Source organism: Rhinoderma darwinii, chromosome 5, assembly GCF_050947455.1.
Source record: "Rhinoderma darwinii isolate aRhiDar2 chromosome 5, aRhiDar2.hap1, whole genome shotgun sequence".
NCBI classification, from domain to species: Eukaryota; Metazoa; Chordata; class Amphibia; order Anura; family Rhinodermatidae; genus Rhinoderma; species Rhinoderma darwinii.
Window position 1 is genome coordinate 275983166 of NC_134691.1, and position 25656 is coordinate 276008821.

The 25656-nt window shown below is 38.5% G+C and overlaps 1 protein-coding gene across 1 annotated transcript in view; it reads right to left on the reverse strand.

The window, feature by feature from the left end:
• The window catches only part of RBMS3 (RNA binding motif single stranded interacting protein 3), a 546958-nt gene that overhangs the window by 365135 nt on the left and 156167 nt on the right, over positions 1-25656 (reverse strand). Inside the window, exon 3 of the mRNA XM_075828609.1 lies at positions 16635-16693. Within this exon, the coding sequence (XP_075684724.1) occupies positions 16635-16693 (59 nt within the window). The remainder of the gene's footprint in view (positions 1-16634; positions 16694-25656) is intronic.

Below are 25656 nucleotides of genomic sequence, written 5' to 3' on the forward strand. Positions count from 1 at the left end.
TGTCTATGTAAAACAGCTCCAAAAGCATTCCAAGAAGTGTCGGGCCACGTAAAAAAACGCCCCATCGGAACAGAATGCCGTTTTTCCCATTGATTTCTATGGGCAGATGTTTGGAGGCATTCTGCTTCCGATTTTTCGGCCGTTTTTTGGGCATAAAATAGGCCGTGTGAACATACCATAAGGCCTAATAATGGTTTTACTGATATCAGTAGTATTATTATAATTAAGAGTTCAAATACACATTTAGAGGATGGCCTTTCTTGGGTGCTAAGTTTGCATATATCTGAACCAGAAATAATCATGTTTTCTAAAATGTATGCTTAGTTTCAAATTAGAACTATATGCTATACTCAGGTAAATTTGGATTTCAATGTTTTTTATATTAGCAATGGGTCATGTAAAAATACACATACAGGTTTACTATTGACCTTGCGCCAGAATTATGGCCAAGGTTGAACCTTTTTTTTAAGCGCAAATCCTGTTAGATAAATTTATTATTTATTAATGCCAAAAAAACAGATGTTTGCATCTTGCTAGATACATTTTTGGCACAAAATACTGGTATAAACTAAGCCAAGCAAGAGGTGGTATGAGGATAGAAAGTGTCTTACATGTCTAGCAATATACACCAAATTTATCAAACAGCGTGCGTCCCTATGATAAATTTGTCGCATCTTCTGACTGCCAGGTTTAAGTTTTTGCTGTCTAAATCTTAGATACTATTAGAAAAATTCATGCCACTTTCTTTATGTTCAATATAATTTATATGGAAAGAAAATGCAGAACATATGCAAAATAATCAAAATATTGCAGCCTAAGCCTACGTCTCGGCACGCAGGCCAGCAACAAATATGTACACAAAAAAACACAATGACAGTCAAAGAAAAGGGATTCATAGCCATATGTTTTGATGTAGAAAGATGCCTAAATTGCGGAAACCAAAACATAGCATGGCAAATAATAAACAAGTCAAATAATGTTTAGATACCTAGTGTAGATAAATATGCTTAGCTTGGTGTAGAGGACAGAGACTGTTCGTTTGCAGAGCTTTTGATGAAATCCTTCCAGTTTTGCCATACTTTAGCATATTTAGCATGGGCTCCACCCTCCCAGCTAACCAGTTCCTCCAGTCTGGAGATCTGACACACTTTATCTAACCGTTGCGGTATGGTGGGGGGTGCCGTGGACCTCCATTTGAGAGGGATAAGTAGTTTAGCTGCTGTCAGCAAGTGGGTCACCAAATCATGTTGGTTGGATGGTCGAAAGGAGGAGCTCGGCAACCACAACAACATAAGCTCTGAAGTAATGTGCAAATTAGTTTTACATATTTTATTAATGTGTCTTGTTATCTCAGACCAGAAGTTTTGAATGTCAGGACAATGAAACCATATATGAGAGATGGTACCTACATCAGACATACACCTCCAACATAAATCATCAGAAGTGAGCTTCCATTTATAAAGTAGTTGAGGGGTTTTGTACCATCTCATGAGAGTCTTGTATTAGTTCTCTTGAATTTTAACACAGCGGGAGAAACTGTGCCAAATTGGAGAGAATACTAGAAACTTCACAATAGGTAAAAGTCGTGCCGAGCTCCCTCTCCCAAGACAACAAGCAAGCGGGCTTGGGCGGTGCAGACTACTGCAGGAGGCGTTGATTAATTTCAGATAGAAGACCTTTTGGAAGTTCAGGAAACAACAAATAATGTTCTGTTCTAGCCAATTGATGTCTCGTAAAGGGGCTGCATATTGTGTACCAAAGTCCTTACACGCACTACTAAAAGCAAGGTCATGTTGAAGGATATTGGGGTGCTTTCAATCGGTGAAAGTAAGGATTTTAATTCTGGCAGATCTGAACTGTTTTTTAAAGTAGGATAAATTGTTAAATCTGAAAGGTGTGACAATGGAAAAGGTATTGGGATGGCGGCAGCTTTTAGGAAGGCCGGAAGGATGCTGAGTGGCATAAGAGGGGAAGGCCCCCTACATGTCTAGTTTTTCAGAAAGAAGCTCTGCCACACATCCATCATGCCCCTTAACATTCCACTAGAAGATGTGGTTTTGTTCAGACAGTACCAGTTTTCCTCAGGTGCTCGAAATAGGGTCCCAACACAGTTATAGGTCAAAAAGAATTGTATTCGGCACACATTAGTAGTATTAAACGTAGATTTATTTCTTATTTCAGTATATGCCAGAGGCTACATGTGCAACGTTTCGGTCATAAGACCTTCGTCGGGCACTGAGCCGTACTGGTGACTGGTTTGGCGATTATGCTGGTGCTGCTACTATAGAATATGGCGGCTCACCGCTCTCTATTGGCGCTGATAGAGAGCGGTGAGCCGCCATATACTGAAAAAAGAAATAAATCTACGTTTAATACTACTAATGTGTGCCGAATACAATTCTTTTTGTTCCACTAGAAGAGGCAGTTGTCAGGTGTACACCAGACCATAGGTGGATAATACCTTCTTCTCCAAGAAGATGGCGGTCAGCGTGAACATGAGGCGGCTGCCTCTGCTTATGTACTAAGGCCAACCAACGAGTTGGCTCTGTAATAAGCCTGAACATCGGGCAACCTGCATCCCCCATGTTGTCTACCAAGATTTAATTGAGCATAATTCTATACAAATTTGGAAAATAGGCAATGAATTTGAGTAAAAAAGGTTGGTGGCAGCCAAATTGGGATTGTGTGGATCACATACAGGATTTGCGGCATTATATTTTATTTGAGTATATTTTTCCTTGCCAACCACAACATAAGGTATTTTTAGACTTGAGAGGTGTGTACTGATTTTCTTTATCAGTGGTTTATAATTATACTCAAACAGCTGTGCAGGGTCTGAGGGGATGAGGACGCCCAGGTATTTTATGTCGGTAAGTTGCCAGGAGAACGGTGCAGACAATTTAAGTTGTTGGATCACTGAGTCCAGAGCTGAAATATTTAGCGCCTCAGATTTCCCAACGTTAATCTTAAAATTCAAAGCCTTACCAAAGTCTTCAAGAATCAAGAGAATCTCCGGAAAAGCCTCGAGGGGGTTTGTTAACAGTCAAAGCAGATCATCTGCGAAGGCAGCGGTGGAATGTGTGACAGAGCCCATCTCGAGGCCATGAACAACAGAAGATTGTATGAATTTCTGAATCAGAGGTTCTAACGTTAGTACAAAGAGAGAAGGTGATTGCGGACAACCTTGTCTCGTGATTGTAGATGTTAAAAGGTGGAGAGAGAGTGCCATTTTACATGCGGGACCCTATAAAGTGTGAAAATGAATAAAGGAAGGGGGGAAGCCAAATCGCACCAGTACCACCTCCATATAATCCCATGCAACTCAATCAAAGGCATTTTTTGCGTCAGTGCTAAGGAGGACCAATGGAATCCCCTGCCTTTTAGCAAAAGTGATAGTGTTTCTCAATCTAGTAGTATTAAATTTCCCTTCTCTATCCAGGACAAATCCCATTTGTTCAGGGTTAATAACTTTAGAAAGGAGAAAGTTGATCCGGCGTGCTAGAAGCTTCGCCCACCATTTCACATCCGTGTTTAGTAGGGAAATGGGCTTATAGCTCCCACATGCCGTAGGATCTTTACCTTCCTTAGGGAGAACTGTAATATACACTTCAAGCATTTGTTTGGGTAGACTACCCCCCATCAGGAGTGAGATGCACACTTTCGAAAAATATGGAAGCAAAGTAGAAGCAAAGGTCTTGTAATAAAATATAGGGAACCCATCTGGGCCTGGGTTCTTTCCATTGGGAATGAAGAATAGAACCTCCCTAACCTCTTGCTCAGTGAATGGTGATGTAAGGGCTGTTATATCACTGACCTCAGGTTTAGGCAGAGAAATGGTATTCAAAAATGACTCAATAAAAGAAGTACGGTCATCTGGAGTTGGACACGAAGTGTTGGGTCTGATATAAAGGGAAGAGAAAAATTTATGAAACTCTTCCGCAATCTCTCCCATGGAGGAGATTAATTCTCCTGTATGATTTTTCAATGAAAGACTTCTTCCTTTGTTTCTTGATGAGGCTCGACGTAATTTTTCACCCCTTATCCCCATGAGCATAATATTTAAATTTACATCTCTGGAGGGCCTTCGCAGCTCTGACATTCAAGAGATCTTTGAGGTCATTTCGTAGTTTCGAAAGCTCAGTTTGAGAGTTCTGTAAGGTAGACTTCTTCCTAACAGTTTGCAAAGCTGAAATCTTATTTAGAAGATAATTCATAAGCCCATCTCTAGATTTTTTTGATTCTACAACTCAAGGCAATAAATTCGACTCTAAGACAAGCCTTACGGTCTTCCCATATGACCAGTAAGGGAGCCTCCGGAATGTCATTGACGCGAAAATACTCCAGAAGTTTTCTGGGGAACCAAGCAATGTCTCATTAAGTGACCAGGACAGCATTTTTGTCAGGAGAGATGGGATGGATAGGGTCAGTGAAATTAGAGCATGGTCTGATATCAGGATAGAACCTATTACAGAGACAGTAACCGCAGTGAGGTGCATATCTGAGACATAAATTCGATCTAATCTATGGTAAATCCTATGTGCAGTGGAATAATACGTGTAATCTCTCATCTCTGGATAAGCAATTCTCCATGCATCTACTAGATAGAGGTCAGTTAGAGCCCTGTTCACCATCCTAAGTGTCGAGAGTGTGGTCCATGACGCAATTTAAATTGCCCCCCCCAGTATTAATTAGAGTAATACAGTATTAATTAACCATTTATCTTGGTGTCTATTAGGAGCATAAATATTTGCCAGTGTAATTAATGTGTTGCTAATTTTCCCCTTAACAAATACAAATCTGGCTGCCGGGTCTATTTGTTGGGCTAGGAGGGTAAAGGGAACATTCTTATTGATGGCTATGCTAGCCCCTCTTAAGGCAGAAGAGTGTGTACTATTGAACCACATGGAGAAGGGAGTATGTGATAGGAAGGGAACGTGTGAGTGATGGAAGTGTGTTTCTTGCAAGAATATGTCCGACCTGGCCTTCCTGACAAAAGAAAACATCTGGCTGCGCTTTTGGGGAGAGTTGAGGCCTCTGGCATTTAACGAGATTAGGTTAATCGTAGCCATAAATATACATGTACCATGGAGTATGGACAGAGCTAGAATACACATGTGACGTCACCAAAACAGTAAACTTAGAACATAATACATAAAAAAAATAAACAGAGTAAGAATTACAGAATAGACTCCAAACAAATCCTACATGGTTGCATGGAAATACTGAAGACCAGTTTCCATGTAGGGATGTCTGCCCGGCCAGGAGACAGTAGTTTAACAAGAAATATAGTGCATACAAAGGATGATATAAAAACATTTGAAATACACAGGAAGAACTGCACTTTCTGGATGGCGCAGAAGAAAAAAATGGTACCATTATTGTAATACTGACAAAAAAAAGGATACATGGTAATATAGAGATATGTCTCTAATAACTGAGGATACGTCTTCCAAGATGCTGAGAGCAAACACTACCAGGCGGTAGAGGGAAAAACAAAATCTACATCCATAGAAATCAGGTCTTGGATGAGTCCTGAATTATGATAGCTCTCTTTGGAAATTTAGACTTGACGTGGGTAGACCATTCATCTGGGGGCGGTAGATCCGTGTATGGAGTATGTAGGTGAACTGGTAACCACGATGGTATATCTATTGGGGTGAGTTGGAACATGTTCCAAATTTTGTGCAAATCTTCAGGTTGTCTAACCACTAAAGGTTTTCCATTATGCATAACAGAAGGTCCAAAGAGATATAACCATCTGTAAGGAATTTTACGGTCTCTGAGAGTGTCTGTGAGAGGCTACAGAACTCTCCTTTTGGCAGGTGTATCTGCTGCCACATCTTGGAAGAACAGAATTTTGCAGTTGTCATAATAAATGTCCTGTGATTCTCTGGCTTTTTGCAAAGAGCGCAGCTGTGTCAACAAAGTTTAGTAAACCACAGACTACATCTCTCGGCGGTTCTGCAGAAGCAGGTTTAGGTCTCAGCGCTCTATGTATGCGTTCAATGGCAATTTGAGAGGCATGTTCAGGTCCTAGTAAGTCGGAGAAGATCGATAGAGCTGCTGATAGTAGTGCATCTGGTGCTACCATTTCCAGCATATCCCTGATCCGAATGTTCTTTCTCCTATTATGGTATTCTTGGTCCTCTAGCTGGAGGAATGCATTGTTTAACCAGTTCAGGACCGGGCTATTTTGAGCCTTCAGGACCATACACCGTTTAGCCATTTTTAGCACGCGTTAGTTAAATGGCTATAACTTTTTTATTTGTTGTGCTAACAACGTGATTTTTGCGATGTTTTTTCCGTAAACAATGCAGGTTTCTTTTTTTCTATTGTTTTTATACACATCCTTTTTGGTATTTTATAATTTTTATTCATAAAGTTTGAAAATAATAGTAAAAAAATAAGCTTTTTTACGTTTCAGCTATTTTTTTGGTAATAACATAGTTTTACCCTAAAATAGACCTTTTATTTGTGATCGTCATTGTCTACCGTAAATTTTAATATATTACATATCTATATTAGGGTAATTGGATCAGCGCTAGCGTTACAACAATGATTGGCGAGGGGGAACGTTTTTTTTTGGCGTGGGTATTTTATGTGTATTTATTATTAAAAAAAATGTGCACTTTACTTTACTATTTTTTTTATTACTATGGTCTGTCCCTCAAAGGTCAAAAAAGACCTTTGGGGAACTTTATATATATTTTTTTCTTTCTTTTACACCATCTTTTCCACTGTAACTGGAGCTGCACAGCAGCCCCAGTTACAGGGGAAATCAGCCCTCTCATAGTGACGATTGTCACTAATAGGGCTGTGCTGGGTCTAGTAAGACCAAACAGCAGTCTGTCAGTAACGGCACCCGGCGATCATGTGACCAGTCTTTGGACATCTTTGAGTCTGTCCTTGCTCATTTTCACTATCTTTTTTGGTACCAAAGAGGAAAGAAAGTGCGTGTTCCTCCAGTGGTAATTACATTATTTTCCCCAACAACCTCCTTATGTAGTGGAAGGGAGGAGGGTGTCGCCCAGCAAAAAGGTAAGATTAAAGTCCAAATAACTGTAGTATAGGACAATCTGTTTTCAGCACATATACGCTGGATGAAAGTCCAGCAATTAAAACATTAGAGCAGCGCTCTGATAAGTAATGATGAGTAGGAGAAGAGTTGGGGGTAAATGTGGCACTTATTCAACAGCCTTTAGACGCTTGTCTGCAGGTTTGCCTGGGTAGCAAGCCCAGGATTGTAGTCCCTCAGACGTCTTAGTGAACACCCTGTTACAGGAGAGAACCGGAGCAGATGAAACAGCGATGAGGCCCACGATGTCTGTAATACGCCTGCTGCCACTGTCCATCGATGTCCGCTGTTACAGCAGATGAGGGGGAGAAGCCCACCAAGGAACTGCAGGTTAAGCTTCAAGCCCCAGTGGTAAGTATGACAGCGCGGCCCGGTGATCCCTTCTGCCGGAAATCTAGGCCGCGGTCTGACACAAGGCGTAGGCCTCACAGGCCGATCACCAGTTAAGTGCAAGAAATGGTGTCGGGCAGGCACCCTCGCTATGACAAGACAGCAGGGAAGAAGAATAGGCAAGTTGGTAAGCTTTTTCTCTATGGGAAGCAGCCAGATGAATAAAGATTAGGCTATTACATACGAAGCCCTGCAGAGATATGTCCGATCACATCAGCATCCAGGCCACGCCCCATGCCACTTTCTTTAATGATAACATAAACTTCCGCAAAACACAACATTTTTGGTACAATATACATAAAGGACCGTTAGAAATATAATCTGTAACCTTTCTTCTTTTAACAATTTGTGAAGCTTTTTTATTAGCACTTTGTGATTCAAGGATGGGCTCAAAGCATAATGCTCAAAATATAATACAAATACAAAGAACATATTAAAAGACACATACCAAAACGTAGGTAGGAATATAAAGGAACACAATTGAATAAGAAAAAAAAGAATAGAAAAGAAAAAAAAAGTTTGCACCCACCCGAAGGATATCTTATTATAAAAAAAAAACGACTTATATAGGACCCCATATTTTATCAAATTTCACTTGTCTGTAGAGGTGAGCAAATGGATTCTACACAAATCAAATTGGGGCTGAATTTCCCAAAAGTTTTCAGATTTAGCAAACAGATTAGAAAGACCTCGGGGGCTCTCCCATAATGCCAAGCAGACAGCCTTTGTAAAATGTATTGCTTTTATCCCTCACTCTACCCATATATATTGCTGTCACTTTCACATTACTAATGCTGGCTTGGCGTAAATGCTTGAAAGGAGCTCGATACAGTTCTAAAGAAAATTGAGAGTTAGAAATGAGAGTTAGACATGAGAGTTAAACATTTCATTTTGCGACAAATTTATTCGGAACGAACCTAATCGGATGGCCGATTTGATAGAATCGGACCACAAAGGAATTTTGTTAAATTCATACAACTCTAATTGTCTTTCAGTGAATCACAATGCATTTTAATATAATCTTACCAAATTAGTTTTATTACATTTCAATTAAATATGTGTCCTCTACATGTCATGAGAAAATCTATCTATATTTTTTGATTAGTTGGGATTTCAGTGGTTGGTTTGCCTCCAATAATTGTTTTATGACACGTTCTATTTATATGATAAATCACTCATTTAGGAGACTAGTGAACAACTGGAAAACCCCTTCTTAGAATGAAGCTTTTGAGAAAATCTGCGTGTAGCTAGTCATTTTGAAATAAATGTTTCTCATACAAATGAATAAACGACCAAGTAGTACATGGTCACGTCAAGTCTACCAGATCAGGAGCTAGTCTTTGCAGTGGCTCATAGATGGGGGTTCCGAGCCCAATAGGGCATATGGAAAAGGTTATCCAGATAGGACAGCCCCTTTAAAGGGGTATTCCCATTTTAGACATTTATGACATATCCACAGGATATGCCATAAATATAACAGAAGCAGGTCCCAGATCTGGGACTCGCATCTATCTCTACTTCTAATGCAGTCCTTTGACTCTTCATATAGATGCGGCGGCCAGCACCCGCCACAATAAGCGGAACACAGTTGGGGAACCCCTGTTCTGGAGGTAGGTGCGGGTCCCAGATGTGGGACCTGCATCTATCAGACATTTATGGCATATTTTGTAAATAGATAGGACAACTCCTTTAACTTTTATACATCCACATTTGCTATATGATTTGTATTAAAACATCTCAATACAGAAATGTACTGTATGCAATAGAGATTGTGAAGGAAATTTATTTTATTATATGTTTAGGAACAAAATTATAGGTAAAGCATATATCCTAAAGCATAAAAACCATATATACTGTATGCATTGAAAGTAATTGTTTATTGGTATTCTAAATCCATTAATTTTTGTAAGTTCCAGCAAAGCTATATAAAAAGTACTCTATATCATTCTATGTCAAGCTCTCTCTCTTGTAGTCAAAATTATAATGATCTCTTATGAAAAGATACATTTTATACTAAAACTGCAAAAAAAAAATCATAGACATCAGTGCTGTCATGTTACTGATAGCTTCCAATGCATATCTACCATTACAAACTTTTGACAAGGATGTTATTAGTGGTGAAACGACAGGGTATCTGCCAACGGCTACAGTCATTTTCAAGTAATTGACTGGAAAGCCTGCTCATCAGCTGTGATGTATCTTTACACTTTATTTTAAGAATAGTTAAATCTAGCAGTATAGAAACAGTGTGTGACAGTAAAAATACAAAAGAAATCTAAATATCTGTTTTCATTAAGACCTCAGGGCTAATACATTTTACTTCTACCATAATCCATGTTGTAATTTAAAAATCCTATTCGGAGTGGAGTTTTATTAACATGAAATGGTTGAGTAATATTCCCCCCACATAAGAATACGAATTGTTTTCTTTCCCAAATTGTTTTCTTTCCCAAATCATATTTCAGTGAACACTGTCTGTAAGGGAATTCAAGTAAAAGAGATTATTTTAAAATGATTTAGCCAATACCGTAACATGAAAAATGTGAGCGTAATTTGAAATCAATATTTACGGCCCCAAGCGAGACTCTTGTACCTTTGTCATTCAGAGAGCCATCTCAGCCAGTGAGCTGAGCAAAGTGACAATGAAATATATTCTCATTCTATAGTAACTACAGAACAAGAGGTGCTCCACTGAAATCTTGACTTTCTAGAATGACTTGAAAGTTATAAAGAGTTTGGTAACAGCCCTGATAAGTAAATTAGTGCAGAGATATTTATCTGACAGCTTGTAGACTGTAGAAGAATCCTTACTAATAGCTGAAATATAAAATTATCTGAATGCTCTGACTAGACATATTGATTCCTAGCAAGTCAGAAAAGAAACAGTAACATTTGAGTGATTTGAGGTTAAAGGCAGTCTTCCTGGGTGGTCTAGAATGGTTTCAGGGTTAATTACTAAAACATTTTTGGGTCTAGGTTGGGGAACAGTTTAATGGTAATATTCTTGGAGCGCTAAGATGTTATAAGGGTTAACACCTAATAATTCTGATACTCTATGGGTGTAAAGAGGTTTGGGTGGTTAAAGGGGTTGTCTGATGAGATCACCACCTTTAAGGGGATAATTATTTTATCTGTGGTGGTCTAAAGAAGGAAAGGTGTATTGAGTACCTTTTCGGTGGTTTGGCATATTGAAGGTTTTACTGATATTATCTCTGGTGGTCTATAGTTTAGTGAGTCCATCATTGATAGTCTAGGGTGAATTGGTTTAAATTTCTGTGATGATCATTAACATAATAAATCTTCATACGGCTCCACTTTACTGTTACAGAGCTCCAAATCCTTCCTTTCACACAGTGATAGAGTTAAAGAGGTAAAGCAATCAGAACAATCCCTTTCCATACTCCCTATTGTGATTGGGCCTTAATGGGGTTGTCCCGTTTTCACAAATTAATGTTCTTTTTTGTATAATTAAAAGTTATACAATTTTCCAATATACTTTATTAATTCCTCATCGTTTTCAAGATCTCTGCTTGTTGTTATTCAGTAGGAACATTCATTGTTTACTTCCAGTGGATACAATTCTGTCCTGGTCACGTGATGGACACACAGGTGCAGGACTCCTTACTATTACAGTATGTGTATCATTCCTGCATCTTGTATAGAGCCCAGCACCTGTGTGTCCATCACATGACCATGGACGGAATTGAATCCACAGGAAGTATACAATGAAGGTTCCTACTGAAAAACAGCAAGCATAGATCTTGAAAACCATGATGAAAAAATAAAGATAGTATATTGGAAAATTGTATAATTTATAATTATACAAAACATAACAATGATTTGCTGAAACCGGACAACCACTTTAATTTTGCTCAAGAACCTCTTCCTATTGACCGTAGCGGAGATCCATGGACAAGAGCTACTGCTCTGCAGCACTAAGCGTGACCATATATTACATTCAAATGAATGGGCGCCATGTAATACTACATGTCCCCCTACAGTTGTTGTTGTAGGGGGATCTGCAGCTAAATCTTCTGAATCGGCTTTTATTTAGAAAAAGCTGTCAGCTGTCAGTGATACTTTGCATAAAGTACCAATATTAATCTATCAACATATAATTAGGAAATACTGTTACGGCAAGTACTTTCACCACTTTAACCCCACTGCCGATCACTCTCGTTTCCTTGCATTTATGTGGGAAATTTGAAACTGACCGTTCTGCAAACAAAATAGGTTACATTATTCAGCGAGGCTCACACAGGCACTTAGACATGGATGAATGACCCGGACCTGAAGATTGAACAGTAAATATACGATACTTGCAGCATATTTTGTTTGACAAATATAATGATTCTCCGGCTGCTCAGTTTGCTTTATGATACACAATGGAAGATCAGGATGGAATATAGATGGCAATAAGTATTCATTCAACTGCAAGTAAACCTGCATGCACATAATTAACCAGTCAGTGGGGACAGATGTAGATGATAGTAATTCACATTCAGTGAAATGTGCCTATATGTTTGGCATTTTAACTCCCTTCTATTCCCTATCCGGTAGGCATAGATTATTCATTCTGTCAGCGCCCAAAGATATGAAAGTAACTTAGGGACTGCTGCCAGATCAAGCACTACACCTCTTACTATATGCATCTAGAACAATACCATGCAATCTATTCCTACGACTCACATTTTATTATATCAAAATATATGTATAATGCAGAGGCGCTCCAGAAAACAAAAGGTCAATGCTGGCTATGATATTGCTCCTTATACGCTGTAAAATGCCTTGGGTTAATTTACGTAACCCTTTCAAATGATAAAATAGTGTTTCAAGATTATATAAACCTACATATCTCATTTATCCCGTGGCTGATCGCAGGATTTAGAAAACTCTTGATGCACTGTATTTAAAAGTGTTTTATGTTTTCTGAAATAGGTTGCAGTGTGTGTGTGTGTGTGTGTGTGTGTGTGTGTGTGTGTGTGTGCGTGCGTGCGTGCGTGCGTGCGTGCGTGCGTGTGTGTGAGTGAGTGTGAGTGTATTTATTTGCTTTTGAAAACTATAGAGCTAGGAAATTATGCATTAATAGTTATTTTACTGAGATATTCCCTAACAACTGCCTGTGTATAATCAGTACACAGGCTAATGTACTGGTATATAGATGTATGCCAGTACATTAAAGTTAAAAAATAAAACCCAAATTGACAAATCCCCCTAAGGGATTAAAAGAAAAAAGTTCAACTTATTTAAAAAAAAAAAAAGTAATGTTAAATATAAGTCCCAAAACATGAAATAATATACACATATTTGGTAACGGCAGGACCGTATTAAACTGTACAACAAATGTATAACATTATTTATGATGATCTGTGTATGATGTAAAAAAAAACAAAAAACGCAGCAGCACCGTTGTTTCTGCATTTCCGACAAAATAAATATTTTGATAAATGAACCAATAATGTAAATGAACCAAAAAATTACACCTACATAAATTAAAACTTGTCCTGCAAAAGTCTCATACATCTAAGTCAAACAAAAAATAAAACATTTATGAGCACCAGGATGCAAAGAGGAAAATATTGTTATGTCCTCAAGGCCAAAATTGGTCGTGTCCATAAAGGGGTTTTCCAGTCCCCAAAAATTCATGGCCTATCCTCACAATAGGCCATACATAGCTGATTGCTCGGGGTTCGACTGCCGGGAACCCCACCGATTAGCTGTTTTGAAGGGGCCGCAGCGCTCATATGAGCATTGCTTACTCTTCATTCTGGTCACTGCTCATACTGTTAATCGCCGACACACATGTAGCGGCGGTTCACAGTAATACAGCCTTCTCCCACTTCAATGGGAGAAGGTTGTAATACTGTGAATCGCTGCTACTGCTATGTCGGCGATTCACAATCCGAGCAGTGACTGAAATGGAGGATAAGCAGCGCTCATACCCACATATGCATTGACAGCTCATTGATTTCAAGGAGTACCATGTTATGCTTTATTTACCCTGTGGTGGTGCAGGAGAAATGAACAATTGCTCTAGGGTTCCCCCTGCAGGTTACAGCTGATCCCCGGGAGTCCCATGAGATAAGCTTATTTTTGGGGCATCATTCTAACAAAAAGGCATGTAAAAAGAGGACAACCTGCTTAAACATAGCCCCCAACTTTTCAAACCCAACTCGCAGGACATTTTAAACCATGTCCTATTCTGGCTAGGAATGCAGTATATTTTTTTCTTTTTAATTATATTTTATTGACTTTTCTCAAATTTAAATTACGGTACATACAGAGATGAGTCATTCAATGACATGTTAACAGGTTACATAGCTATATTATGTGATTAACATATCAAATGAAAAATACATAAACAGTGCAGTAAGCCTCCCATGAGATTACATTAAAAAAAACTTTAACCGAGGAGGTCAATCCAAATATTTAAGGGGAGATATAACTAAGAATTTAAGGTTTAATTTGAATTCCGGAATATAAAGTATCTGGGTAATCTTCCTCTGACATCTATGTATGTGTTAAGAGGTTATTTGAGAGTGGTATAGAGATCTTAGGCATGAAATCTAAAATTACGTGAACTTTAATGCCCCTAACATCCCGTTTAAATCCTCTGTAAGGTACCATTGTGTCAGGGAAAATAGTCTAATAGCATGTGCTTTATCTGAAGGCAGAGAATTTATGCGTAAGAAACAATTTCCACCTCCAAAATGATGTTTCAGCCGGAGATTCTTTATGTGTCAAAATCTCTGTCCGTAAGCCATGGAAAAAATCTGACCGAGATTCATCACAGCTTGCGCATATCATCTTCCCATCTGGTTTAGTGTTTGTTGGAGGAAGTGTAAATGCAAAAAAGGCCTGATGCCCCATTTTTAATTGAGTATTTTTCAATTCTTCATTAATAATATGTTTTCGAAAGTAAATTGTTCCATTTGTGATATACTTAAAAACCTCAGAGTTCCCCCAGAGTCTTCTCCCATCACTTAAAGACCATTTTAGGAGACATGGGGATTAGTTTAGAATTAGGAATAGTGTAAAGCAGAAATATAGATCTCTTATGTGATCCCGTAGAGATGGAGTTAAAAGATTAATAGGAGCCTCTCTGGATATAACAGAGCAAAAAGCTTTTATTTGAAAATACTGTAGGTGTTAATGATTTTTTATGTTAAATTTGCTTTGGATTTTCTGCATTGGTTTCTTGAGTATGTATTGTCTCCTAACACTTTATCCACATTATTTTTCCAATGTGTAAACAATTTATTAGATTGCCCAACTACAAATTCTGGATTCCCCCTCAAGGGCATAAGTTTTAAACATTGATTGCAAATATCATAATTTTTTTGTAGAGCTCTCCATGTAACAATTGTATCTCTTAAAAGAATTGACCGTTTAATGTTACCTGGAATTGTTGCATATTTTGAATGAACTAGAGCCATTAGATTCCATGCTAACTGCTGTTCTAAAGAGGATGGTCTGAAGTATCATGCAACCAGTCTGACAAACGTCTGCTTAATGGTATAGTCCACCTTCTGACAACTAATGACCTATCCACCGAATAGGTCATCAGTATGTCATTGGTGCGGGTCCGACACCCAATAAGCCGCTCCGGTGCCCTGCAAGGTTGTGGCACATAATGCTATGTAAGGAGCCCGGAAGCAGCTGGCTCTGTACATAGCATAGCGGCCGTGCTGCAGAACTGCAGGTCTGCTCCTATTCACTTGAATAGGCCGCTATTCCGTGGCCGGAGCTAACCGCTTCCGGCTTGTATGTCTGATGCATGGTGGCACCGGACCAGCTGACCTGTGCGGGACCCGAGTGTCAGACCCCCGCAGATCATGTAATGATGACCTATCCGGTGGATAGGTCATCAGTTGTGAGAAGCTGGAAAACCCCTTTAAAACATGCTATAGTAGATTATATCCACGTAGGTTAAGAAAACTAAGTCCCCCTTCCACTTTTCTCATCATAAATTTGTTTAATCCCAAACTCTTGTTTATGCAAAATAGCACAAACCACATATATTCATGGTGCCCTTTGCAGGACCATACCACAAACTACTTGACTGTTTGGGGATAAGAAAAAAACGCTCGTAAATCTGTCCGTGTGCGTTGCGTTTTGCATCAGCGTGCTTTGCGTGTGGCATGTGTTCTTCAATCACTTGCAAGCACTTCTTTTTTTTAAATGTTTTCAATGTAATTGATCGGTGAAACACGGACAGCACACGGATGTGCCTCCGTGTTCCCTCTGTGGTTTTCACGCACCCATTGACTTTAATGGGCGATTAGGTGCGTGAAACCAATATAGGACATGCAGCGAGTTTCACGCAATAGACACTCGCTGCGTGAAAACTGAAGTCAATTGTTTCAACGCACAGCACACGGATGAGAATCACTCTCGTCTGAATGAGCCCTTAGGCTACTACTTTTCCCATATTGCCACTGGAAGTTAGTCTGAAAGGTCACAACAACATCTGTGACTGGGATCGCAATCGCTTCCATCATATCCAAATTAACTGTCCGATTGAGTATAAAACTACCACAGAGTAAACAACTCTTTCTGACATGGTCCGCATCTTAAGTCCCTATGCATATACAAACCACTATGCCATCATCCCTGAACTTTTTGTGGTACATACCTGGCATAACTTGGATTAGGATATAAAATCTATAGTTATCACAATAATACTGACAAGGAAATTAGAAAATGTATATACAGATGTAGCGAAGTCAAGAAACTTAAACTTGACTTTTTCAACAGCTTTCGATGGCTTTTGTTGTGTGATATCACTCTGCAGTGTGTTATCAGAGTCAAGATAAACTTGGCTACATCTTTACAACCCCCACTCAAAAGAAACCCAAAGCCCTCAATTTGCAATAAGTGCAATATATAAATGTAGAGCATCCTAATAGTTCCGCAAACAATCTAGGTTTAACACTTGGATGCAATAAATAGCCCGAAGCAGAAACTAAGAAAATTCTTACATGCATGAAACCATAGAGCTTTCTATGCAAACCACATTGGTGTCATGCCAAGAAATACCATGCTAAACCCTGGAGATATAACATGCTGAACAGTTTTACATTTCTATAATCAGCACAACTTAATCCGGAACAGATTGTGGTTCATTCAAGTCAGAACCCAGCAATTTCAAAGAAATCTTTTTACATACCTTTGCATTGATTTGTGTTTTTGTCCAGGATTGCCTTAGTCGATACAATTTTCCCATACCTGCAAACAATAAAGATATATTTATTAATTGCTACTAAATATTATATGCACTTTTTGTCAATATTGTCTTAATAATACAGTAGACTTGTATTTATCCACATAATGTTTATTATGTTTATGAGTTAAAATGCACCTATCTGACTGCACAAGGCACAATATTTAGTATATAATAGTACAGTTACAACATATATACTATCTTTTAGCTGAATTATTCACCTTTAATGCCTGTGTACAGTTTATATATTAATACAAGTTTGAAGAGGTTATCCCACAAATCAAGTTCACCCTGGCTCGCCACCATGCATCCTCCGAACTTCCATTATATTTTGCTGTAATATCTTGTCGGTGGATATTTTCCTTCTTGACTGAGAAGATATACTCTCAGCTAGTATTCTTGATATTATCTCTACTATACCTTGCCATGTTATTGTTCTTTTTTTTATTTACTATTCCTTTTAAGAGTTTCTATGCTTCAACTGAATACTTTATACTCGATCTCTGTTGCTTCTACGCAATCTGGACCTTTTCCATTTCTTAAATACCTTTGAAACTAAAAAGTTCTAAAAGTCTGTTAACTGCTATTTTAAACTATTTTGCACTACCGCCCTCAAAAAAAATAATAAATAAAAATTATATATATATTTTCCTTTTCTTTGTCCCACTCAGCGCTGCAGCTAATCCTTGCTTTTATGGTACTGCTACCACTGCACCACTATATTTGCGCCCCTGATGTTACCACAGACACAGGTACAGCGCTTGTATGTAGAGCTAGTCCTGATACATTAACAAAAGATCCTTGTATAGTTATTTTTGTAAATGCATTGCAGATATTCTCACCCTGAATAACATGTTCATACATTACAGACTATACCTAGTAGCTGGTTAATATCTTGTAATATTGATATGACCTGTAATGTATTGTCGTGGGAATACAACTGATTTAACCTGCTCACAGAAAGTTCATGCCAATCAGATAAATTTAGCCTTATGTAAGGGCAGACATCCAAGCAATACATGCAGAAATTAGCTTCAAGTATTCACCTCAAGTCAATGAACGTACAGTATATAAGATAGTTGTGATCACAAATGACACTGATAGAGAAGAAATATTTTTTTTAGGTCCATTTTTAACATTGTTCCAATTAGTGGAATTCTATATTTACATTTCTGAAGATATACTGTACCTAACTGTGTATTTACTAATCTTGGCAAATTATCAAGCAGTCTGCGGTTTTTCCAATCTGTAGAGTACTGTATGTTTATTTTAAGAGTTCAGTCTGCTAGTCATTTTATCTTCACAGCTGATACTCTGATATATAAACCTAAAAATAGTGTTCTACAAGCTCTCATTGACTAAGTGGAATGCTAATAATCATCTGATCACTTGCACTAGCTCAGCCAATGAAAGAGTGGGAATCCAGATTGCTACAAGCCATACTTTCTGTCATTGGCGGTCCATGAACAGAGTGCGCACTCCCAAAAAACGTCAAATACCATCATACTTAGTGGCATATCTGCTGTCCAACTCCCTCCAACCCTTACTACCTCCCTTCACACTCTGACTCCCCATATCTCCGCTCCTTGATTCTACATATCTGATCCCTCCCACACTCAGTATCTGTTTCCCTGCTCTCTCCCAGCCTAGTACACCTTCCTGACTTCTACCTGCCTCCATGTCCTTCTCAAACTGCATTTCCACACCCCACCACTCCCTTCATCCCTACAAAATAGTGCTTTGTACAATTTGGATAGTGAGAGACGGGCAGCATTCACGTGATAAATACATGCAGGAGGCGCAATGTGGGAGTGGTGGATGGGAGCAGTAGCAGGGGGAGGATAAAGCAAGGGGATGCATCACCAGGAGGAGGGGAGGAGCAAACTCACTGCAGGTGCCGGTGTCAACATGATATTAGCAAGTATTGGACTACTAAATTTTGGCTGGGCAGTGCTGGGAGTCAAAATCGCAGAAGCGGGCAGAATTCAATTTAGAGTTACATGACAAAGGCATGTAACACTGGATGCACTGTAATTTTTTTTAGCCAGAAATCTCCTTAAGGTTTCTTAAACTGTCATTCATAGGCCAAGGTTTTCCCTAGTGGGCACTTCCCTAAGCCACTGTGTGAGCATATGTTGGTGGTAAAATGTAACCCCTTTCCAACATTTGACATAGAGTTACGGCTCAGGCTCAGGCCACGTCCTAAGCACGCTCCATACTTAGTGGTAGTCAGCTGTATGTAACAGCCGACACCTCACTGCAATGGCCAGGAACAGAGATAATGCCGATCCTGTCTGTCAAACCACTTAGATGCTACGGCATCTAAGCAGTTAGAAACATGGGGGCGACCTCTCCGACAGCTCATCCCCCGATGCGATTCCGGGTTGCCGATAGTTGTTATGGCTGCTTGGGGGCCTAATAAATGCCCCCAGGGTCTGCCATCTTTGTGCTCCTATTAAAAAAAAAAGTAAACAACTGCACAAAAAAACAGAATAAAAAGCGATCAAAAAGTTGCATCTGCCCCAAAAGTGTACCAATATAAACTACAACTCGCTTTGCAAAAAAAAACAAGCCTTCACAAATAATTTGTAAAAGTTGTAAAACATAACAAAATCCGTATGGATTTGGCATCGCCGTAATCGTACTAACCCGCAGAACAAAGATAACATGTGGGTTTTAATGCTCGAGGAACGCTGTAAAAACGGAAGCCAAAAAATAATGGAGGAATCACTGTTTTTTTCCATTCCACCCCACAAAGAATGTTTTACAATTTATGGTGCCGTGAAAAACGACAACTTGTCCTGCAAAAAAACAGCCCTTATGTGGCAATATCGATGGAAAATTAAAAATGTTATGGCTTTTGGAATGTGGGGACGAAAAAACAAAAATGAATAAAATTACTGTGGATATGCCATAAATGTCCTAGATGGGAATAACCATTAACATTTTTTTCCAGCTGTCATAACTTTTTAAAGTTTTTTTCAATGTTGTTGTATGATTTTGCAGGTCAACTTGTAGTTTTTATAAGATTAATTTGAGGTACATATAGTTTATTGAGTAACTTCTATAAAAAAAATTGGGAGGGGGAATCTATTTTGCTATTGTTTCTTTGGACTTTCTTTTAAGGCAGTCATCGTGTCTAAATAATATGCAAAGTTGATTCTATTCGTCGTTATGATTACAATACCAAATTTATACAGTTTTTACTACTATGCTATATACTTTGGCACAATAAAAAAACATTAAAACTTATTTTTTTGTGTCACTGTATTCCAAGATGCATAGCATTTTTAACTTTCCATCGACGAAGCTGTATGTAGGCTTATTTTTTGTAAGATGACTTTGTTTTTAGTGGAACGACATCGTATTTATTGGTACCATTTTTGGGTAATTATGAATTTTTTCCACATTTTTTTAAACTCGTTTTATTGAACAGTTAATGAAATACAATGTGTACATATACAGAATGAGATGAAGAAAAATAATAGGAGATTGAATATCCGGTTAAACCGGAAAAAAATACTCAAGTCCCACATCTACACACAAAATGCACAACATAAACCAGGGGGATGTGTGTAGTGTGGTATACATACTTTGTTGATGAACTTAAAAACAGAACATAATTCAACTTAACATTGCACAAGTGAGTTCAGCACACAACTATATGTAACTGCATTTTGGTTTTCAGAGAATTTAATGTTTATGGGGTACATGACATATAGACCATCCTAATAATAATTATGTACAGCGAGGGGGCATCTATATAGCCCATGGTTGCGCCCTCCAAGAACCTCAAAGATCAGAGAAAAGACTCTCAGCAATCTCGGAGAAGAGAGAGCCAATGGGGATGTGTTCCATATCCCCCACACCTTCTGAAATTTTTGGGGGCAGCCTCTGTGCGCATATACCATTTTCTCATAGAGAATTGTTGTGTTTATCAGTCTCTTCCATTGACCAAAGTTGGAGATTTATCTCCCATTCACGAGAGTGCAGTGGCCTTTCGAGCAAAAAATATAGATTCCCTAAGAAAAATCCTAGTATGACGTGGCCACGACGACTCATCTAAGAGACCAAGAAGGCACACTTTGGGGGTGACTGGCACAGGAATCCCCAGAATAGATGTCAACTGCGATGTGATGTCTTTCCAAAAGGAATTAATATACGAGCATTCCCATGCCATATGCCAGAAGTCAGCATGTGATATAGAACATCTATGTCATCTGTTGTGTGGGATGATCCCCATTTTATGAAGACGTGTTGGAGATAAGTAGCATAAATGCATAAAATATAGTTGGGGCATGCGGTTGTTAACTGCAGGAGAGACATAAAGTGGGCATGCCAGTGCTTCCACCCAATCTTTCGAAGACAGACCGGGAACAAGTGATTTCGACCTGGTCTTGGATGCTAATTGAGTGGATTCCAATTTAATTCCCAAAAATATGTGTATAAGGCTTATATAATACCTCTGGGTCCCTGAGATATAAAAATGTCAATTAATGGATAATCAGATATGGGGCATGACACATTTGGAAATTGGCTCTGAATAGCGTGTCTCAGTTGCTGATACCTATAAAATGATGTACGTGGTACTTAATATAATTCTTGGATTTGTATAAATGATCGAAAAGTCCCATCGCTGTACAAATCTCCCAAAGTCTTGACACCGTGTGAGGTCTAAATCATATCCTCTTCAACAAGTGGAAGATGTGAAAACATGGTGTTTCCCCAGGGAGGAATCGTGGGATGAAGGTCACTGCAGTGTATTATAAAAGAGATCAGATGATCGCACAGTAAAGTCCCATAGTGGGACTAAAAAGAAAGTTTTAAAAAAAGTCTAGTAAAGTTTATAATAAATAAATAAATATCCCAAGTAAAAAGATTTTTTTTACCCATACAAAATGTTGTATTATGAAAAAAAAAAAAGTTTAAAAAAATGACATATTTTGTATTGCTGCATCCGTAACGACCCCACCTATAAAGCTATTACAATATTTAACCTGCACGGTGAACGCTGTAAAAAATAAAGTTAAATAATTTTTCAAAAAATAATGCCAGAATTGATTTCTGTTCATCCTGCCTCCAAAAAAATTTGATAAAAAGTGATCAAAACATCGTATGTACTCCAAAATGGTACCAATAAAAACTAAAGTCGTCCCGCAAAAAAATCCCTCATACAACTGCATTGGCAGAAAAATAAAAAAGTTATGGCTCCTAAAATATGGCGACACAAAAACAAATCATTTTGTAAAAGTAGTAAAAGTGTAAAAGTAGTAAAACATAAGAGAACTATATAAATTTGTTATCGCTGCAATCGTAATGACCCGTTGAATAAAGTAGTTATGTTACCACACTGTATTACCACACTGTAAACAACGTCAATTTAGGACACAAAAAAGTGTGGTGAAATTGCTGTTTTTTTTCCATTCCCCCGAAAAAAAGTTAATGAAAGTTAATCAATAAATTATATGTACCCCAAAATGGTGCTATTAAAATATACAACTTGTCTTGCAAAAAAACAAGACCTTATACAGCTATGTCGACGCAAAAATAAAGAAGTTATAGCTCTTTGAATGCGACGATGGAAAAGCATTTTTTAATAGCTTGGTCATTTAGGGGTTAAAACAAAAACAAAATCGTGGCTCTAGCCATTTTTCAGCTAAAGCTACACTCTGCCCTGAGCTTTGCTCAGGCTAAACTGTATGGCCCATTGCCTGAAGCTCGGGCGCAGCGTATTTTTATATAGTAATCTTTAAATATAGTCTATGCATTACCTAGAAATCCCATTTGGGGACAGGAGTCCTTTCCTCTTCCTATCCCTTGTAGAAGGGAGGAACAAAGTGGCTGTTGTAGAGTTGCCCCCTCACTTTGCTGATAGTAAGTTACATGTGGAGTAGGGAATCCTTGAGTACCTTCAGGCTGGGTTCACACGAGCACATTAACGTCCGTAATGGACGAACGTATTTCGGCCAGAAGTCCCGGACCGAACTCAGTGCAGGGAGCCGGGCTCCTAGCATCATAGTTATGTACGATGCTAGGAGTCCCTGCCTCTCCGTGGAACTACTGTCCCGTACTGAAAACATGATTACAGTACGGGACAGTTGTCCTGCAGAGAGGCAGGGACTCCTAGCGTCGTACATAATTATGATGCTAGGAGCCCGGCTCCCTGCACTGAGTTCGGTCCGGGACTTCTGGCCGAAATACGTTCGTCCATTATGGACGTTAATGTGCTCGTGTGAACACAGCCTCATACTACCCGTGGAGACGGGGGATGGAGAGAAACTGAGCTCAAACTCTTCTAAGTTACCTCAGCCTATGGTTTCTATGATGTGGTCATTTGTGTGCTTTCAGTCCATACAGATTAATCTATTCAAAGAGCATTTCCCAATGAGAATTCTGCACTTTGAAGCTGATATAAACTGCATGATTCATTGCTTAGAAAGGACAGGGAATTTATATATGCAAGTGAAAGCCCAGACTAAGCATACAGTATTGAGTTTATTTTCATCCAAAACGTTGCGACTTTCATAGATGAGCCAAGTCATGTTGCATCTGTGTGAGATTTTTATATGAATAATTAACAGTTAGTATAAGAAAATTGCACATGACAGTGAACTATGTATTATTACTCAGTTGGCGATCTACCTGATAAACTCTTTTACAAAAAGCAAAACGAATGTGTCCCTGGTCCAGCTCCTAGATATGCCAGACACGTAGTGTAGTATGTGCCATGAAAACAAAGTAATCCTATTTCATTTCCTTCTAACTTCTTAGTGATTGCTTTTGTGAGTATCCTTGTACAAGGCCTACAGAGGAAGTTCATTTATGTGGAAAGGGAACATGATATACAACACATTGTCAGAAAACAGACCACAAAATACTGCTTAGTAAACCTACAGAATAATACAAACTTTTTCCTTTTTAAACAAACAATAGTAATATCTTATGATAAATTAGAAATGATATACAAAATACAAAGTATCACAGCACTGGATAGTCTGGCCTCAATTGGACTTGATCTAGAGTCCCCTTAGATAGACAAGAAGACAGAAGCAAGTGGTGCTTGAGAAAGGTCCTGTTGGACTGAAATGTTGCACTGGGTGAATAAAGTTCCCTTTTTTTGGATGTGCTGCCTTGTCTTCTTGTCAAATTAGTAATGATGTTACGATCTGAGTGTGTACATTTAAGAAAGCCCCAAGCCCATAGTAGTGAGCATTGAAGAATTAAAATGACTATATACAGTGTCTTTCCATAGGCACCCTCTCTACTGTTTAGATAAGTTTGGTTAAATGCCTGGCCGAAGGCACATGAGTGACAATGTTGGATCTCCATGCTCCCGGAAGAGTTCCTTGATTTCACTCACCTTCAAGGACAGGTAGTGAGTATTGACATATACTACTAACACTTTCTTACCTTTGCTTCTAGACTATCTTTTCTTTTTGTAATCCCATCGAGAGTGGGAAACAGTTAGGAAAGTACTCCGGACCTTATCCATAAACTAATGCAGACAAAAGGTTATTCTAGTAACCAATCAGATTCACGTTTTAACTGAATAATCTAGTGCAGGATTAAAAAAGTTAATAGAATTAAATAAAGGATCTCATTGGTTGCTATAGTCAACAAAGACCTTTTTGTCTAAACTATTACTTCGGCCTCATGCATACCAAAAGTTATCCTGCCAGAGATATTCTAACTGTGGTTATAATTATTAAATATCCCGTGAGAATTCACATAAAATCAATAAATACGCAGCCAAAAATTACCACTCTTCTGATGGTCTGAGATATTGAGTATTCTATCATAACATTTGAAAGGGACATTTCTGTATTAAATTTAAAAAAAATATATAGCTAATAAACATTGAAAGTTTATTAACATTCAAAGTCTTTATTCTGTAATTGTGTTACTGCTTTTATGTGCTATTCCGCAAACATTGGACATAAAAATTGTGAAATGCTCCCAATGTATTTCTCTGACAGAAGCCTCCTACATATGCCACTGTACAGGGTTACAGTGGTATATGTCACCTCTTGACCCCCATTATAAAAAAAATATAAAATAGACAATTAACTTTTTTTTTGCAGGATACCTCTATATTAAATAGCGTAGTCAATTACGCTTTTCAATACAGTAAAAAGAAGAAGGTTTACCAACGCATACCACCCCAATGTACTCCAAAAGGACACCCTTTTGGCATACATTGGGTCAATGGGGCTCTATGGACACATTCTATGTATACATCAGGATAATTTTCTGTCACATACCTCCAATGTGCACCACAAACGCAGTGTGAATGTAGCCTTATATTGTACTGTAAAATAGTACATAAAGAAGTAACACAAAAACATGTCAATCATCATCTGCCACACCAAGTGTTATCTGTCACGCCTAGTGTCATCTGCCACGCCAAGTGTCATCTGTGCCAAGGAGTCTGCTACGCCATAGTGTCTTCTACGCCACATTTCTGTCAAAAACTTCTATACAGGAACTCCAGTTGTTATTGACTTTTGTTTGGCCAGCTGCTACTCCGCTAGGGCAGAACAGCCTAGTGGGTCCACATACCCCACAGACGTGACAGAATGTTAATATCATGTCAGTGTAGCATATCAGCACAATATTTTTTAGATAAATCAGCAGCAGATTCTCCAGGTAAGGCTATCACACATTTAAGTCACTTTAATCTACCATTAAAATTTCTAGATACTGCACTTTACATTTCAGCTCAACTATCCAATTCAGCCAATTTTTGGGCAAAAAAATTAAACTTGGGAAGTTCTCTGCTATTAGCATACTGCAAAACTTCTGTCTCTTGGTCACCTCTGATTTGCTGACATTAAACAGAGATTGAAATATAATTTTTTAGATGTTAGGATGTTTTATTATAACATTCAATTTTCCGGCTGGTACCCAAAAAGGTAGGTGATTCTTTTATTGGAATTTCAGTTTTCATTTAAGGGGACTTATGTGACTG